Raw genomic sequence first — 17,600 nt, 5'->3', positions numbered from 1 at the left:
TCGATTAGTTATAATACTTCATCGCATAATTACACTTATTAGGTAAACTGTTGTTCACGACATACCCTTTTTGCTCTATATTTCTTTGCCACATTCATTTCCATTCAAGTATTATGATACGTATTACTTATTACGTATAACAATAAACAACTAAATCGTTACAATCTACCTAATTGGCAAAGTTTCAAGTCAGTTATCCTACATGCTCCATGTTCAATACAATATTATTTGTAAATTATTGGTAAACCTTAATTTTCTTGTTTCAAACATTATATATGTGTACATATATATTTAATCATGCATAATATGCTGCTGGTCAGAGTGCCGACTAAAATTAATATACATATAGTTATTCAAAGTATTATCCAATAAACTCCTAACGTAATGTACTCTTATGTATGCTTTCGAGAGCGAAAATTATTGATATTATTACTTGGAGCGTTCACTACCACAGTAAAAGAGATCGTATTTGGTACGACACATCTCATCGTCAATAACAATTGAATGGAGGGTCATCCTTGATATATACATATATATATATAAATAATCACTTATAGAAGCAAACAAAGAAAGTATTCTCTTTCAATTAGCCATAAGATTCTTCAAAATATATACCTATTAATTACTATACAAGACAAGCTTTCATCACTTCCGTTGAAAATTGGAAAATGTCAAAGAGATAGCTACTTATGTTAGTACCGGAGAAAGAAGAGTCTCTTCTCATGAATGGAAGAATGGATAGTTGATTTAACAATTGTAAGAATCAGAATAGACGAAATCGCTTTCGACGTTTCTATTCGCTGAAAAACAACGGAGAGACGTATTATTCCCTGTAAAATGTATGCATATTTTTTTTTATCACAGAAAGAAACGTGAAGCTTCTACTCCAATAATTCTCTTTGTTATAAAACCTCGCAAAAGGGCGAACAAAAATGTTCCGTAACGAAGATCAATATGTGATGCGAGGTTCTTATATGCACACCAAAGAAATTCTTTGACAGGACATCGGATAACATCGTGTTTTTCAACAATGTAAAGTATGAATCAATGTTAAAGTGTTGGAGCTGCGATGGCGGACTTTTTAACGATGAACCAGAGTTAAACTAAAAATTTTCCAGTTAAAAACCGGGAAGGACGAGGGCTTTTTTTTTTTTTAATTTACATCCCTAATCGTATAATAAAATTGATCAAACAGGGAAGAATATTTAAATAAATGAACATTTTAAAAAGTTACAAGTGTTTTCGCTGACAGCCATCGTGAATATACCACATCTCGCGAATGTACTTGCTCGTGACAGTATGGTGGTTACATGATGCAGTAAATCTTTCTCCAGTTTTCCCATCTGCTGGAAACAGCGCAACAATTTCGACTTTCATAAACATTTCCCAGTCAGCAACTTCGTTACGTTACTCTCGCGCTGGAAAATGCTTCGTCGTCTCGTCCAAATAAAACATAACACTGTCCGTTTACAACTTTTAACAACCTTTCTGTGAAATATATTTTGCAAAACGATAAACTGGAATTCTGATTTTTATCTCTGTTGAACCGGTGTTCATTCATAAATGGACTACGATATGTTCATGCAATTAAAGTACCTATACAGGATATTATTAAAAAATAATAATTAATAATATCTTTTATTCTAATTGAATTAATTGTTATTAAAGTAATATACAATATTATAGACTTTTAAAAATTCAGAATAATAGTTGAACAACATTAATATCGCTTCCGGTAATAAAAAAGTTTCTCTACTTTCTTTAACAGTAGCTGTTTCCTTCGTTGCATACCTTTCTGAATGTAAAACACTCTTCCCCGATATGGGTATAAGTGTACCAGTACACTTCATCCATTTTAATTCCTAAGTATTCCCTAGTAAGTACATAGGTATGTATACAACTACTATGAAACAAAATGAAACTGGTGGAAACTAATTTTCTTGTTTACAGCCACGATTGCATGCAGAAAGAAGAAAATTCCTGTGGTTATTGGAAGTTTCGCAATACAATATAGTGCAGTTACAAAAATAGATTGCAAAATTAATGGTGTAATTTAGATTTAGTATAAATAATAAAAATAAGACTCTCTATTGTACAAATGCGATAGAATAATACCAAAAGTATAGTCTACCTACATATAGGTACATTAACCAGATGATTTGCATTCAGTCAGTAGAATTACCTTTATTCATTTCCTGTTTCTACGTTGCTACCAAAGTAGAAATTACTAACGAAGGTATAAAGAATTCCATTTCTCTAATTCCAGCCACACAAAGCGACCCCCCCATAACTGAACTCTACGTAACGTAATGGTACAGAAGCAAGCATTATCGAAACCATACCGAACGCGTTCGAATTCTACAGGATAGCTTCGAATAATGCTGACCTGGATACAATAGGAATGAGGACAATAAAAAATTTGAAAGCTTCGACGAACAGTTTTAACCCATACCCATCTTCTCCACCATGTTCATTTAATCGCGTATCAACGGATTACCACCTTTTCGGATGAATGCAAATCGAATTAAACGGCATAACGTTCCAAAATAACGTTCGGTACCTATACGAACGGGATGGGCCACGCAACTGTTTCAGACGATAACTCCGTTTATTAACGCAATCATGAAAAAATGCCAAAGGAGAAAGAGATTCTCTCTCGGCTCTTTCTTCTCCTCTCCTTTCACCCTTTATTTCATTACCATTCTTTCCTATGGACGTGGTTTCATCGAAATTCCATCGTTGATATCAACAAAAGGTGTTCCAGACCAAATGACAAGCGCATAATCTCTCCCATCGGGAAATTTTCTAATCCGCGAAAGATGCTGAAAATTCCTCGCTGCGTAATTCCATTTATTGGAATTCGAGCGTGAAAAGATCAACAGAAAGGACCCCTCGACGGGAAAATGGAACAAGCCCTAGCTTCCCTCTCTCTCTCTCTCTCTACCGCCTCTTTTATAGCTCTCTTTCTCTCTATCTCGATAAAACTGACCCACATTCGATCAGCGGAAAACGAGTCTTCGAGTGCATCATCGAGGCGCACCGAGCACTTATTCGAAAGACGAGAGGATGACACGCTGAGTCGCGAGCTTCGATTCGAGGTCGTGCACCCTTCCATTCGACGAGCAGAATAAAAAGAAAAAGAAAAAGAAAAAGAAAAGAAAGAGGAGAAGTAGAAGAAACGAGAACTCCTCGAGCGGTAATCACGATTAATTAAAGGCTTTAAAACTAACTCGAGCTCTTACGCTTTCCACGCCCTGTATGACACTTTCAATACCTACCTGTAAAGCCTTAAGGCTGCCTTTCAGAGGATTCCTTCTGAATTACGGCTATCATTGTTTATTGAATTTCCAAGCGATAATTATCGATTCCCTTCCCGGTTTACAATCCTTATTAACGGACAATTCTCATCAGGGTTTAATTCGTCGACCTCGGTTTCAGCGGTTTGAGGTTTCAAGACGTACCATTCATGTTGATCGATCGAAAAGTGATTCGTGCGGTACATTACGAGATTAGGATTTTACAGTTGTAAAATATCGAGTTGGTAAGTCTAACACGATTTATTGATATAAAATTGCAGCAAAATACCACTTACACGAGTAGTAAACTATCGAAAATTCTCTGAATAAACCAGTTGCTTCTTCTATAAGGAGTGAAAATTTCATCATGCTTGCTCATTTGATTTAATCATACGGTTCGCTTTGGAGTTTCATATGTATCTTGTGATTGCAACTCGTCAAACTAATGCAACATTGTGCATTCAAAAATTGAAGGAAAGGTTGCATTCAATATTTTGTTGACATAGTAAAAGAAATTTAGAACGAGGCAGGTCCCCTGTACCACCTTTCTGGACCACCCTTGATGCGGGACTAATCTGACTACATACGGCATACATAATCATTATTTTACGCTATTTTTTTGTTTTTTTTTGTCATCAAATCTATATTTCAAAATCCACCCTCTGATATGCTACAATCTGATACTTTTTTCTTTTATAGGTACACAATTTTATTGACACGATTCGTATGCACTTGATACGATATGATGATCCATTATCGTACTGTCATTCTACAATGGCAAGATACAATTGCATTTGATGCTTCCCTTGGTAACATATCTGCCATACCTCGTTTGTATAGTAATCCAAAGATATCCAAAGTAAATTATTGCAGCTTGTTATAATCTCCCTAATTTTATTTTTAAATGTTCCCAAATATTCTTCATCTAGAATATTTCATTAATTCTGAATAACTCTGCTACTATATTTGTATATGTATGTATAATTTTTTTATGTAAAACTGTCTTCTACAATTTTTTGATGTATTTTCACAAGAGGAAGGAGACCCTGCTCGCCCATAGCATTGTTATGGGGACACCTTACATATGTACATAAGTACATACATACGTACATATGTAACAACCGTAAGGTCGATTATGCTTATGCGGTGTTGAGATGCATCTGGTGTGTTTATATGCTATCTTCTCTTGTTACGTATGATCGAGAGATTTTCAAAAGTAGCTGAAGAATCTGTCAGGGAATATTAACCACCTTCCGTCTTTCTTCCATTTTTATGAAACACGAATTTTATGTATGATACCTGCTTGAAAAGATATTCGACGTCTACCATTTTTTATCAACAAAAAATCATAGCAGTTCGTATACATTACTCTCCACAAGTATCTCAATAGTTTCACATTATCAGAAAAATACGATAAAATGCAGTTTAAATAAAACTTTTCAATACAACTTTAAATTCAATGTAAATTAAAAAATATACATAATTCATCAAATCCATATCCACAGAAATACATAGATATATATATTTACCGATAAAGAGTGCAAAAAATATGAGACAACAGTTAATCAGATCAACAGTTGTTGATGAATTGACGGGTTAATTACAAAGTAGATACCGTCACATTTCCGGTACAAATTAATTCGCTCATCGATTCCGCATCTTTTTGCGCTAACATTCAATAACAAAAAAGCAAGACAAAACCAAAATAATTCGATTGATTTAAAAGATTACGAGTTTCTTAGAAAGCACCTCGGCATCCATTCATTCATGAATTTTCCAGTACACGTTTTTTCGTCTGAACGCCCGAGAAGCCGACCTAATATTTCTTCGCTGAATTTAACAATAATTTATTTGCGACCTCGAACATTGAATTGCAAACGTACGACAACAAAGGTAAAATGAAGAGCAACGAGCAGAAATTGTCGCGTGGAGATCAAACGAGATCCCTGAAAGAAATGAAGAGGAAGAAGGGATGGGAGGGTTAAAGGTTTCGCTTGAGAAAATCAGAGCGAACAATTTCAAAATTACGAAAAGTGTTCCAGCAACGTGAGTGGAATTTTTAAAAAATTTCAATGGGAAATAAACTCTGTTGCGCGGGCAGATTTTTGAATCTTCTTTATCTGATTAAAGACGCGTTTTGAAACGGTACTTCCTTAACCCTCGAACAGCGAACCACGAAGACAGCCCTAATTTTAATTTAATTCTGTGTTTCGTATTTCATTTTCCAAGTTTTATACCGTTCCTATCAAAATTATTATACATAACAAAAAAGATTAATTGGAAATAATCGAATTGCGGTGAAACTTTTTGAAAAATTCAAATTTCTAAAGAAGGGAAAACTGGGACAATTAACCCGGAACCTGTGAACTAAACAAGCGGCAATATTCTAATCAGACAAAGTAACTTTTAACTCGATAAACACCAGAGGGGATTCAATTTATCGACAACAGTCGGGCACAAAGCGACGTTATAACAGGCTGGGAAACACGTTGGAAAAAACCAAAAATCGAAAAGCGAGAGAAAAGAGACTGGCCAACAATACGCGCCAACGAATTTCCATACGCGACGGCAGGTAAAGCTGTCAGCCAGATAACTAGAGCCCTTTCGATCCAACTATCCCTTTGGGAGGGATAAAAAACAGTTGGAGAAATAAAGAAAATAGTCAGCGTGGACGGTGTGTTTTGTATACCTGAGGATGATAGATCGAAGTAGTCTTGCCATCTGCTCGGATGCTGGGAGGTGTAGTGATGTTCGCATTCGGCAGGTCCCTCGGGTTCATAGCAATTTCGGGGCCAGGATGTATCTTCCTGATCCCTTGGGTACCAGCCGACGGTCCCATGCTGGGGGCCTTTACCATCGTCGGCCGCACCCCGAACTTCTTCGTCTTCGACGCGGTCCGAATTCACGACAGCAGGGCAAACACGCACGCACGCACGCACCCACGCACGCACGCACGCACGCATGCACGCACGCACGCAACCACTCGAGCAAGCAAAGCAAGCACACTGGCCGGTTCTATCGATCTGTCCTTCTCTTGTTTCCCCTCGAGAAACGCGAAAAACGAAAGGAAACCAGGTCCTGGTCCTGACGGTCGGACCAAGGAGGACCCGAAACGGTGCCACTCACCACCCAGCGTCCTCGTCGACTATCTCCACGTTCCGTTCCCTCCCTCGAACATACATCGTCTCGTTCTGCCAACTTACCCCGACCTCCTCCACCGACGCCAGCGCCGCCCCAATCATCCCCGAAGCTCGCTGGATCCTCGCTCGACGAGAGAGGTCTCCCCGCTAGCGCACCCTCCGACCAGCATCTGATCTCGCGGAGATGGACCAGGACAATTTCACTTCGCTAATGAATGATACGCCTAAATATTTTCCTTAATTCCACCATTTCGCGGAAGATGGAGCTGCAATTACTGGCAACAGCGAATTTCTTTTTTTTTTTTTTGTTTCTGTATGCAGAAATTCAAAATCTCTCTGCATCTTCCATAAGAGATTTAAATTATTAATGAAACAAATGGAACGATTTCCGGTTTTATACCTCTTGAAATTCCAAATACATCAAAATTCCAAAGCGTACAACGTTCAACACTCCACGAAGAGGGAATTCATCGTTTCGAGTGTTCTCTCGTCGAAGGTCGTAGGGTGAAAAAAGAAAAAGAAAAGAGGGGAACGGAAGAGCTTGGAGGCTGATCGTCGTGACGAGGGTGAAGACCGTCCGGCGAGGGAGAGTTTCAGATTAGGGAAGTAAGGGATGAATGGATGACAGAGATGCATAGAAGAAATTGAGACGGGTGATCGTAGCTGCCGTTATCGCCAAGGGAATCATGGGGGTCTCTGACTCCCTGTTTGCGTTTCACGCGCCTTCACGCGCCTCGGATCGTTTTTGCTGCTTCTAACCCACTCCAGAAAAAAAATCCAAGTTACGCAAATGCTTCAGTGTACTAACACTAACTCATCGTCAGGAGCTCAAAAAACAAAAAACAAAAAACCTTTATAAACAACAAGAAGAAAATAAGAAGAAAAAGTACTATACGAAGTTACATACGAGTTTCAATATCAATCAAAAATTCATCCGACTCCCATCAATGGGATAGACAATTTCACTAACGACAATGAGCGTACGTCATCATTTTTCGACAAAAAGTATAAAACACATCAGGTGCCACCTACAAGCTGACGGATTGGAGATTGGGAAAGAGCGTATTGGTCGAAAGATATTGTAGTTGAATGGGGAAAAAACGAAGACTGAGTTTTACGTCATCAAGCTACATATTGTACATATGGAGGGAATGACGCCTACGTGTCAATTGGATGCGTACGACTACCGAGGAAGGGCCTACTTTGTAGGGTGTAAAAAAGAAATATTGTGTCATGGCTTTATCAAATGAGATTCTATATTTTTAGATTGGGAGAAATGTGTTGAAAATTGTTTTGCAAAAATAACTTTTATTTTCAAGTTCGAGGGCGAAATACATAGTACCTATATTGTTTCATTACGTCACATTTAATCCTGGGAAGATGAATGATCTGTATAACTAGTATGATAAATGAATACAGTGTTATTTTGGCTCATAACAATGTTGTTATAATTGTGCATACAATTTGCATACACATTTTTGTAAAATACTGAAATTTTATTGATTCAGAATGTCATTACCCGCAAAAATTACGTCGATAGACAGAATGATTGATCGCAACTGGAATAGCAACCTATGTCAATAAAGAGTCCGATGATAAGATTGATTACTATCAATATTGCTGTTGGCAAGGAAGAGATAATTTCTTTTTCTACAGTATGAAAGTTGTCACATAGAGGGCTGATGCTTTTCAGTTTATCGACTGCTTTGACCATTTTTATCGACGGAACATTGCTATTCCGTGTTTACAGGGTCACCGACGACACCGACGACACCGACGACACCGACAAGGACCTATTTTACCATTCATAGATATTAAGAATTTTATTTAACAAATAAAAATTTGGCTAAAAATCAGTTCCAGTGGTAGAATATATGCATGAGGCGTTCCTAACAGGAATTTATATGCTAGGTAAGTATCGAATGCCTATCGTACTGAAAAGTTGAAATTAAAATAAATTTTCAAGATACAGACAATCACTGTTAAATAGTGTTAGTATATTACACTAGAGGTAATACCTCTAACAATTACAATTAGTTATTTTAGCAGCGTCAAGAAAAATTGTTATTCGACATTTTGATGAATGCATGCTGCATTAAAAGAATGATTGCAATTAAAAGTCAATTTTGTTACTACACATCTACATATGTACATATGTATAAGTGATTACATAAAGCGCGTTTGAGAGGCAACGCGAGCCGGAGAACTGTTGTTCTTGTCGAGCATCACTCGACTCGTTTACAAATTCTTTATGCACGTGTTTCATCGTGAATTTTTATTATTTTACTACTTCTAAACAGCTGTCGACAGAAGAGCGTCTGCTCGAGTAAACATTTACACTTTGTCCCAGTGAATTTGTTACATGTGTTCGTTGCATAGCGTCCAGTGCTACATATTTCAGATGTAGCATAGACTTTGTTCAATGGCTTATCTTACGATTAGATAACTGTATAACCCTGTATAACCATTAATATCCAATATTGGGAATAAATGAGATTATGTTGTTATTATTATTTTATACCTTGGTAATATGTATGTAAATCTGTCACGCCGCGCCGCACTGTGTCGACGTCAGTTGAATTTTTCGCACGTAAGTACCATTACCGTTGAGAAATCAATACACGAAATCAGCACAGTTCCCAAATAGCACGCGAAATATAAATTACATAAATAATCTGAGAAGTCGCGTGTAATGCCACTGCACTTTAAGCTTTGCTTGGTTACTTCTGCTGTGGCACTTTCACTATCTTTAAGTAATGGAAGATTATACGAAAAATGGTTTCCCTTCCATAGTCGTTGTCCACAGAATTCAATCGTTTAAATGACCTCAACTTACGAGATGAAAAAAGCATTTCCTAATTGTGGTTATGCTTCTCGTAATGTATTAATTTGCTTTTCTATGATGGACTACTGTTTAATATAAAGGTAGATGGTAAAGTAAATGATTCAGTGGTGTATTATATATATAATACATACGTTTTCGGGGTGTGACTAAAACGAGGGTCTGAAGGAAGAGAAGTAACGTTGTAAGGGTAGGTCACGAAAAGGTAGGTAGGTAGATGAAAATGGACAGGGGTGAAGAGGTCTAAAGTGGTGAAGAAAGATTAACTGATTTATGATGAGGCTTGTTTAACCACCTTTAACTTTACCAACCGAAAAGTCCCCATTATATTATTATCGTATTGTAGTGTGATTGTACATAGAAAGGTAACGATGCCCCTTATTATCTACATATTTGTGTTCTACTTTCACTCAACTATACATATGTAAGTACATTCAACTCTGAAATAACTAATAAGTTAACAGAATCTCACATACCGTGAAAAGTATTACAGTTTTAATGTGATACGAAGTTGGTGGCAAGACGAAGTACTTACATATTTCTTTATTCTTTCATGGAGCCAAGTTGCTTTGACCGACCGAGTTTGTGTACTCCGAATAACATGCCCGCGGAGAACACGGAAGCGGAAATCCATTCAGCCGCGACATGTAAACTTTTTACCCTGGCCGGTAAGCCAATTTCAAACTTTCCACTGGACCAAGTTTCATCGGTGTCAATTTTTTATGGGTGATTCAAGCTGTGCAGCTATGCATCCGAAAGTTACTCCTCGCGTCCAATTAATCGTCAACGAAATATTTAACATCGTATCCAGATCATAACTTGGATGTCTGCAAAGTTTCCTGTTAAACGTTTTATCTCTGTCAAGAGGGTAACAGGTAAAGGAACGAAATTCAATGCTGGCAAAGTTAAAGGAGAGCCATAGGAGTTTCTTTTATGAGTGGGATTTGAAAGTTCTTTGAAAAACATCGGGAAAATTAGAGGCTAAAATTTGTATGCCTTTTTACTTCTTTCACTGGTTCGACGTTTGTACTGGTACCTAACTTTCTAAATTCTAGAGTAAGTGTAATGAAATTTTGTTTACCAAGGGGAACGTAGGAATGAAAGGATTCAAAGCAACTAACTGAACTGGTGAGTTCATATTTTTCGTTTTGGAACCATATTTTGAAATATTATTTGTAATTTTGTATTTTGCCCCCTTAATTAGAATATTAAAATACCTTAACAGTGAAGAAAGCATAATCGCAAATAAGAAACTGATTTTGCCACGGTACACGCGGTATGTAATTAATAAACAAAGCACCGCACCGTCGAGATTTTAACGTATTACGTATTCCCGTGAGGAAAACGAAGTTTCCTCCCACAATTTACGAGAAACCAGCGGACGGTGGAACCTTTTGCTAAGAAATGTTCGAACGTGTTTCCTTCAAACTACAAAATCTAAAATGTAAGTGAACGTGTAAAGACCAACAACTCCCTTAAATAAGAAAATCTGGCTACCCTTTGAAATGAACGTTGGCTAAAATACATATCAAAGTAGAAGGGAAGCAAACTGTATGCTTTAAACTTTCAAGGAAAATTGCTTCCTCTGGAAACTGACAAATTTTACTCAAATATGTATATAGTTCTTAATTTAGGTGCTTAAATTCTTAGTTCTTAATAACGCTGATTAGATATGTATAAAACCACAGTGTTCGCGCATTTTTCCTGCATTTTATGTCATCAATGTAACATCAATTCTGACAGAGTGGATCCTCCTCATCTTTGTCAGCAATAACCTTGTGAAAAATGGGAAAACAGTTGATGGGACCACCGATGACATGCTTCGAGGAGGCGAGTCGAGAGAAAAAAAAGGATGCTTGACTCACACTTTCATGCCAGAAAATCTGAAATTGCAAAAGTTCCATATGTATTTCTGGTAACAAAATATTTATGGTATCATTTTTCAACAAACTTTAGACGTCTCCTATATGTACATACTTAGGTATATGTATAATAATCTTAACTTTCTTGTCACATAGAGGGTGTAAAATCGACCTACATATTTAGGTACCAAATAGAGAGTGATCTCAATCGTATTCGAGGAAAAATGAAAGTAGGCGAGAAGAGGCACAATGGTAAAAGCGTAGACGTCGGCTATTATTCCCGCTACGGCTACGACGACGATGCGTTCAATTCGACGTCGAGATTTCAACTTTTTGTTTATGTTTCACTCGACCACCGCGCAAATCTTAACCCATTTCCCTCGGAATGATCTTCCCATTCGAAATAAAAGTTCTCTATTTTTCTGCTTCTACAATGACGTCGGCTTCAATAGAGAACCTCGTATTTTATTCGGATTAGAATGGAACACGCGGAGAAGCTTGATTCCTTCGATTCGATTCTTTTCTTAGGAATCTGTCTTTCCACGGCTTGGGCTCAATCTTTAAAATTTCTATTTCATTCGATCGTGACCGTAAATTCGATTACACTATCACGTGACAGATGTGACACAGTATTGAATGGGATGCTTTTTTTATCGTAGGAATAAAATGAATCTTGGTCGTAAACTTTTTTCTTCATTTACACTTTTTATCCCAAAGGAAGGATGATTTATACTTTTCATTTACTGACAAGGGGAACTACCCAAGTGTTACAATCACTTATTAATGAAACTTTGCCAGCTTGTAGAGCTCGTCGAGCTAAACACGCCTATACCCCGACTAATTGTTTAAAAGATATTAATAATTAAAGTTAGTTACTACTTACATTGAGAAGTATCACAGACTCACACATACAACTCGCAATCTAGAGATCCACGGTTCAAATCCTTGATTCCCAACATTTTTTTTGTTTTTTTTTTTTTAATGATAATTTGTTTCTTTTTGAATAACTATTACATAAAAATTATCATAAAAAAGAAAAGTTTTTTTCGGAACCAAGGATTTGAACCGTGGATCTCTAGATTGCGAATTGTATGTGTGAGTTTGTCATACTTCAGAATGTAAGGAGTAACTAACTGTAATTGTTAATATCTTTTAAACAATTAGCCGTCTGCCCCCAAAAGGGGGTATAGGCGTGTTCAGCTCGACGAGCTCTACAAGCTGGCAAAGAAGTTTCATTAATAAGAGAGTGTAACACTTGGGTAGTTCTCCTTGTGAGTCGTATACCTACATACTTGAATAAGTATAGCTCCTTGAGAATCATTATTATTGTATCTTATTAGATAAACTTTCACAAAATGATAGATTGTAATTTGTTTAGTAAATTTTTCTGCAATTAAAAATTAAAGAATTACAAATTATTCATTTATTCAATCAAAGTTACGGGTTACTTTAAACCCTGCTGTTAGATAGATTTAAATATTGATACATAATAAGTACGTATTTATTCGGTCCGTAATCAGGAAACCCATAACCGAATATTGTAAATATCTCGGAAGCTGTAACAGTTCTACAACCCATACAGAGCTTTAGATGAAAGGAATTATTGAAAGTTACCGTCAATTTTCTCAAAAAATACCAATCTAACTTAACTTCAACATCCTGTGTCAATCAACATCACTACTATAAAATTTTCCACCAAGAAAATATCTCGGCTTGGTGACACAATGCACCTGCTGCGTCACTGGGTTTACCCTCCTCCTGTTCAACCGCAGAGAACAGAAGACGGGGAGGAAGAAGTAGTAGACGGTAAAGAAAAAAAGAAGAAAAAAGAAAAGAAGGGAAGAAGGAAGCGAAGTGAAAGTTTAATCACCGATTCAAATGCGAGGAAATAGGCGAGGGTGAAACGAGGAGCTTTAGGGCGCAAGCGTAAGGCATCGACCGGTAGGGCAGTTTGCTTACGGGCAGAATGGCAAGCTTCATCCTCTCTTCGCCCTTTAACGTCACTGCTCCTCGGGCCGTACTTTTCAACTTCCTCTAACGCGAGTAAACGCAGCTTCACAGTACACGCAGACTCCTTGTGTCTCAGTTACGATTAGTCAGTCCCCTTCTTTGTTCCACTCCTTCCAACTTCCCTAAATGTCTTTGCCGTCTGACCTTTTCTGACATGAGCTCGGTTTATCTTCTCGTCCCGTCAGTCTGTCATCGTGTCCAGACGAATCACCGGGACAAAAACGGTTTCACCTTTTTTTTTTCACGACAAGGCTACGTCACAGCCACGGTCGGCCCTCTTCGTTTCCTTCTCTTGATCTTTAATCCTTCGGGAACCATGGATGCACGAGGCTCGCCGCGCCGGGGATGCACCCCCGGAACTTGATCACTCTATTTCTTTTTAATGCTGCTAGGGAATTGTTCCTACTGACGTGAAATCCGGCTAGGGGATTTTCCGAGGTTAATTGGTAAGTTGCTGCGCGAGGAAGGCAAACTAATAATAATAAAAACGCGTTTTACCTTTTACTTTATTTTTAAGATTCGCTTTAGTTTACGGTGAGGGCTGGAGGTATTTTGTATTTTATACATTTCTGTATGTTATTCAGTATTCTTTCATTTTTCAATTTTACTTTCTTTAATTAATTAGAGATAAAAACGTATCTACATATTATTATATTCTTTCTCTCTTGGTATTAATTAAACGAGAACAAAGAAACAGCGACAAAAGTTTAAGCACTTGAGAAGGGTTCCCTGTACTTGCTGAACAATGTTCTTTATGTCGATTATTCACTCCCGAATAAACGAGAATCCATTTTCCTTCGCTGCCACCTGCGGCAGCTTGTATCAGGTAAAAAGCTTAAGGAAGAAGAATGATAGGACAGAAGACGAGTCAAGTGCATATTTTATATAATTTGTAAGGTATCGTAAACGCGCGTAATATGCAAATATGGATTTGTTTCTTTTATAAAATTATTTTTAAAAAAACGCTTAAAAAACAAATTAAGCTTCCCTAAGAAGAAAGGATGCTTCGGTCTCTCACCCTTTTCCATCGATATCCTGGCACTAAAAAAGCCTTTTAATCTGATAAAAAAGAGCTTAAAGTTAGCATTTCAATAAAAGATCCTGTGACACGTTTCATAAGAAATCATCAGGCGACTTTTACGATCTCTAGGCCGAAGATTTCGTCGTCAGAGGACATGTTCCTGACAAAAACTTAACTCAATTCTTCTGTCTAAATCTAAATCCATTGATAGAGGGGCCGAACTTAAAGCGCCACGAATATGGTTCGTCGGCGCGGTGCGCGGTGGTGTAGATTCTCCATATACGGTTCAAGAAATTTTTTTACGAACGAGGGTCGACTGGCGTTTCGTGTCGACTTGTAATCGATTAAACACGCTGTTCCGTGTCGTAAGCTGTCGCTTACAGTAAGCCGGATAGTTTCTATCCGAGGGTGCATATGAGCCGACACTGTGTAAACTTTGAAGAACTACCCTCTTTAAAAGTCAATTAAAGTAACTAACGATAAGAAAGTAGTTAATTTGTTGTTAGACGTGCAAATTGATTTTAAGAAAAAAGAAAAAAAAAGATTAGGTTCCATCATTCTACACTTCATGCCCTTTTGTACGTACAGTATTTGATATATGTAGGTACTGTACAAAATTACTAATTTTCAAATTGCAATTTATATTTAATAAAGTAGATAAAGATAAAGTAAATAAATATTAAAGATCGCTGTCAATACGTGGCAGCGTCCATTAAAATTTCAATTTGAATGATCATCCAACATAATAATACGAAATGATAATATTTATGTACCCGAATATAGTTCCGATAGGGTCATAAATCAAAAATAAAATTATAAATTCTATCTTCATAGAATTTTTAATGAAATACATACCTAACATTAAGAAAGAAAAGGAGATATGCCTACAGGGTCATAACTCTGTTATTACTGCATTAACGAAAAAGATGCCAAAGGAAAAAGATAAACAATTCGAAGAGTACTACATCTGTAGGCCCTTAGATTTGTTAAGTATATGGACAAAATCATTTATAGACGAAAAATATCTATTGGACGTGGTGCGCAGTTTGCGCAGTTTGCGCACCGGTTTACTAGTGTACATATATTATTTTTAATGAAATTGTACGTCGATGAAATTGATGATATCTTACGAAGGCGTATCAGCTACGTGTAATATTGTCGTTGAAATAGAACGGAAGCACATTGCTTGTCGCGACAGCTAGCGCAAAGTGTATCTATAATATGTATACATATACATATTGTGGCGTAGCAATTTGGCGTCATATGTAAAATTGAGAGGCCCTACCGCAATAAAACGACAGTCTAAATTAATTCGACGTTCCTAGTATTTATTAACTGCTGTTCGGAATAATATTCCCATTTTATACCAAATATACGGAGGAAGATACAGAGGAAATAGGACATTGGCGTGACTTGAAGCTTTTTTCTGACGATGAGATGCACAAGGTTCCCTAGAAATTTTGTAATTCTGAAATCTTTCAATCTCAGTTATGTTATGTCAGTATTTCACAATTCAAAGCCAAAAAATAAATACATAGTAACATTTGAAATCTACAAAATTTAAACCATATCGTTAGTGTAGAAATATTTTTTACCAGCTGCAAAGCTGCAAAAGTATTGAAACTATTAACTTATAAATAGCAAGAACAATAGCCACATGGCGTTCCAGTGTGTATACAAAAGAATAAATCTATCAGTTCGATAGTTCCGAAAATATCCTAATGCTAATTTAAAGCAGATCGTTTCGAGGAAAACACCGATTCGAAAATTTTTTACAAATTATATTAATTTGAAATTATATTAATTTATTTGATCAAAAAAGAGATTTATATGGAGAAATTTTCAATTCAGTGTTCTTAACAAATTTCTAAATTAGTTACTTCATAAAATAGAATATATTTGTAAATATATCTTAATAAATAGCTATACATGTATTTAATGAACACTGTAATGAATCAAAGTATCCCAGAGAGTGTTTCAAGAAAGGGCGGAATGATTGAAAGGTGCAGTGAAATTAATCACAAGCTTACGTTGAGAGAAAGCAACTACAGACATTAATTTATGGGACAAGGAACAGGAAACGACGAGAAAAGGAAATCAGAGAAAAAGTTGTCTTTTTTTATACAGTGCGCTTCAAAAGTGTACCTTCCTCTGATATAATAGGTAGAAACTACAATATAAATTCTGGAATAGCTGTAACAAAAAATATGCCATTCAAATGGGTATTGCAATTAAAACTGACCTGTGATGAAACATTTGTAGATTTGTAGAAAGCATTTGTTAAATAACTTGTGATGATGTATGTACCTACACACATTATTCTTCGTCTGTCAGTAATCATTATAAATATGATGTTCCAAAGGCAGAATGATAAACTACGTTATTGGAAAAACTTATTATATCACTTGAATACTACTGAAAAGTTGTCGAACTTCAAAGTTCTCTAACTTGGTTAAAATTTATCTAAAACTGTTGTGATGGAAAGTAGATTGAAATTTAAACTTTCTCCTTGTTGACCTCTTTTGCTAATTTTATTTAAGTGATTGCTCAAGAGGTCAAATTTACTCTCGTACCAAACATGAAAAATAGGTATAAAACCATAAAAACATATGGATCCCTTTTCAACGTCTCATCTCATCTCACTAATTTCGCCCCTAAAAGGGCCGGCGCTTTTGGGGACTTATTTTTAAATTTCGTCACTCATACTTGTCCATACTTTTAAATCTTACTCAGTCCATACTTTTAGAGTCTGCTCATCTTTTGTCCGAATCGGTGTGTCTGTGTCTGTGTGACCCCTTTTAGTCGCCTCTTACGACAGGCAGGGGATACCGTGGCCGTATTCTAAGCCCCCCGAGCCACAAGGGGATCCCTTTTTAACGTAAAGTATTATTTTAATTTATTATTTTGACTAAATTTAAGAACCATTCCTCTCAGAAATATTTACAACTTTAATAGAATGGACGAAAATGTATTGCCCCTATTTAAATGTGAAAAGTCTCCAGCACAGAAAAATTCTAAAGCCCCCCATTCCTCAGCCTCTAAAGAAACGTAATTATCATGCGAAGAAAATTCAAGTATAGCCGCAAACGAAACTTACATTTCTCAGCGTAATAACTTGACCGTCTCGTCTACCAAAAAGAAAAACACCTACACCCTTGCAAAAGCGGGAGGTGAAACTTTGCAGAAGCACTATTCGTGGTGGTTAACGCTGGAATATATCCGGCGGAAGCCAGGTAAATTCTCTACAGCTTACGCGTACAGACTATACCATATACATATGTATAACATACATGAAGCGAAAAAAACAGAAAAGAAAAAACAAAGATACAATCAGTAAGGCTGGCAGGCAGGCAGGCAGGCTCCCAAAAAATCGGTGCTCCGAGTCAGCCGAAAGACCACGACCCTTTTCAAAGGCCAACGTGCACATAG

The 17,600-nt window shown here is 36.8% G+C and overlaps 1 protein-coding gene across 4 annotated transcripts in view; it reads right to left on the bottom strand.

Annotated features, from left to right (window-relative positions):
- The window catches only part of LOC114878668, a 42,731-nt gene extending 25,711 nt beyond the window's left edge, over positions 1–17,020 (bottom strand). For 3 of the 4 annotated variants that reach the window (XM_029192742.2, XM_029192743.2, XM_046288601.1), the window contains exons 1-2: positions 13,100–17,020; positions 5,986–11,161 (exon numbers count right to left, since the gene is read on the bottom strand). In XM_029192742.2, the coding sequence (XP_029048575.1) occupies positions 5,986–6,153 (168 nt within the window). In that variant the 5' untranslated portion in view covers positions 6,154–11,161; positions 13,100–17,020. The remainder of the gene's footprint in view (positions 1–5,985; positions 11,162–13,099) is intronic. The other variant, XM_046288600.1, reaches the window with a different exon arrangement.
- Between the last annotated feature and the right edge of the window lie 580 nt (positions 17,021–17,600).

The sequence above is a fragment of the Osmia bicornis genome, chromosome 14, assembly GCF_907164935.1.
Source record: "Osmia bicornis bicornis chromosome 14, iOsmBic2.1, whole genome shotgun sequence".
Lineage (NCBI taxonomy): Eukaryota > Metazoa > Arthropoda > Insecta > Hymenoptera > Megachilidae > Osmia > Osmia bicornis.
This window is presented reverse-complemented; position numbering and strand designations above follow the sequence as displayed.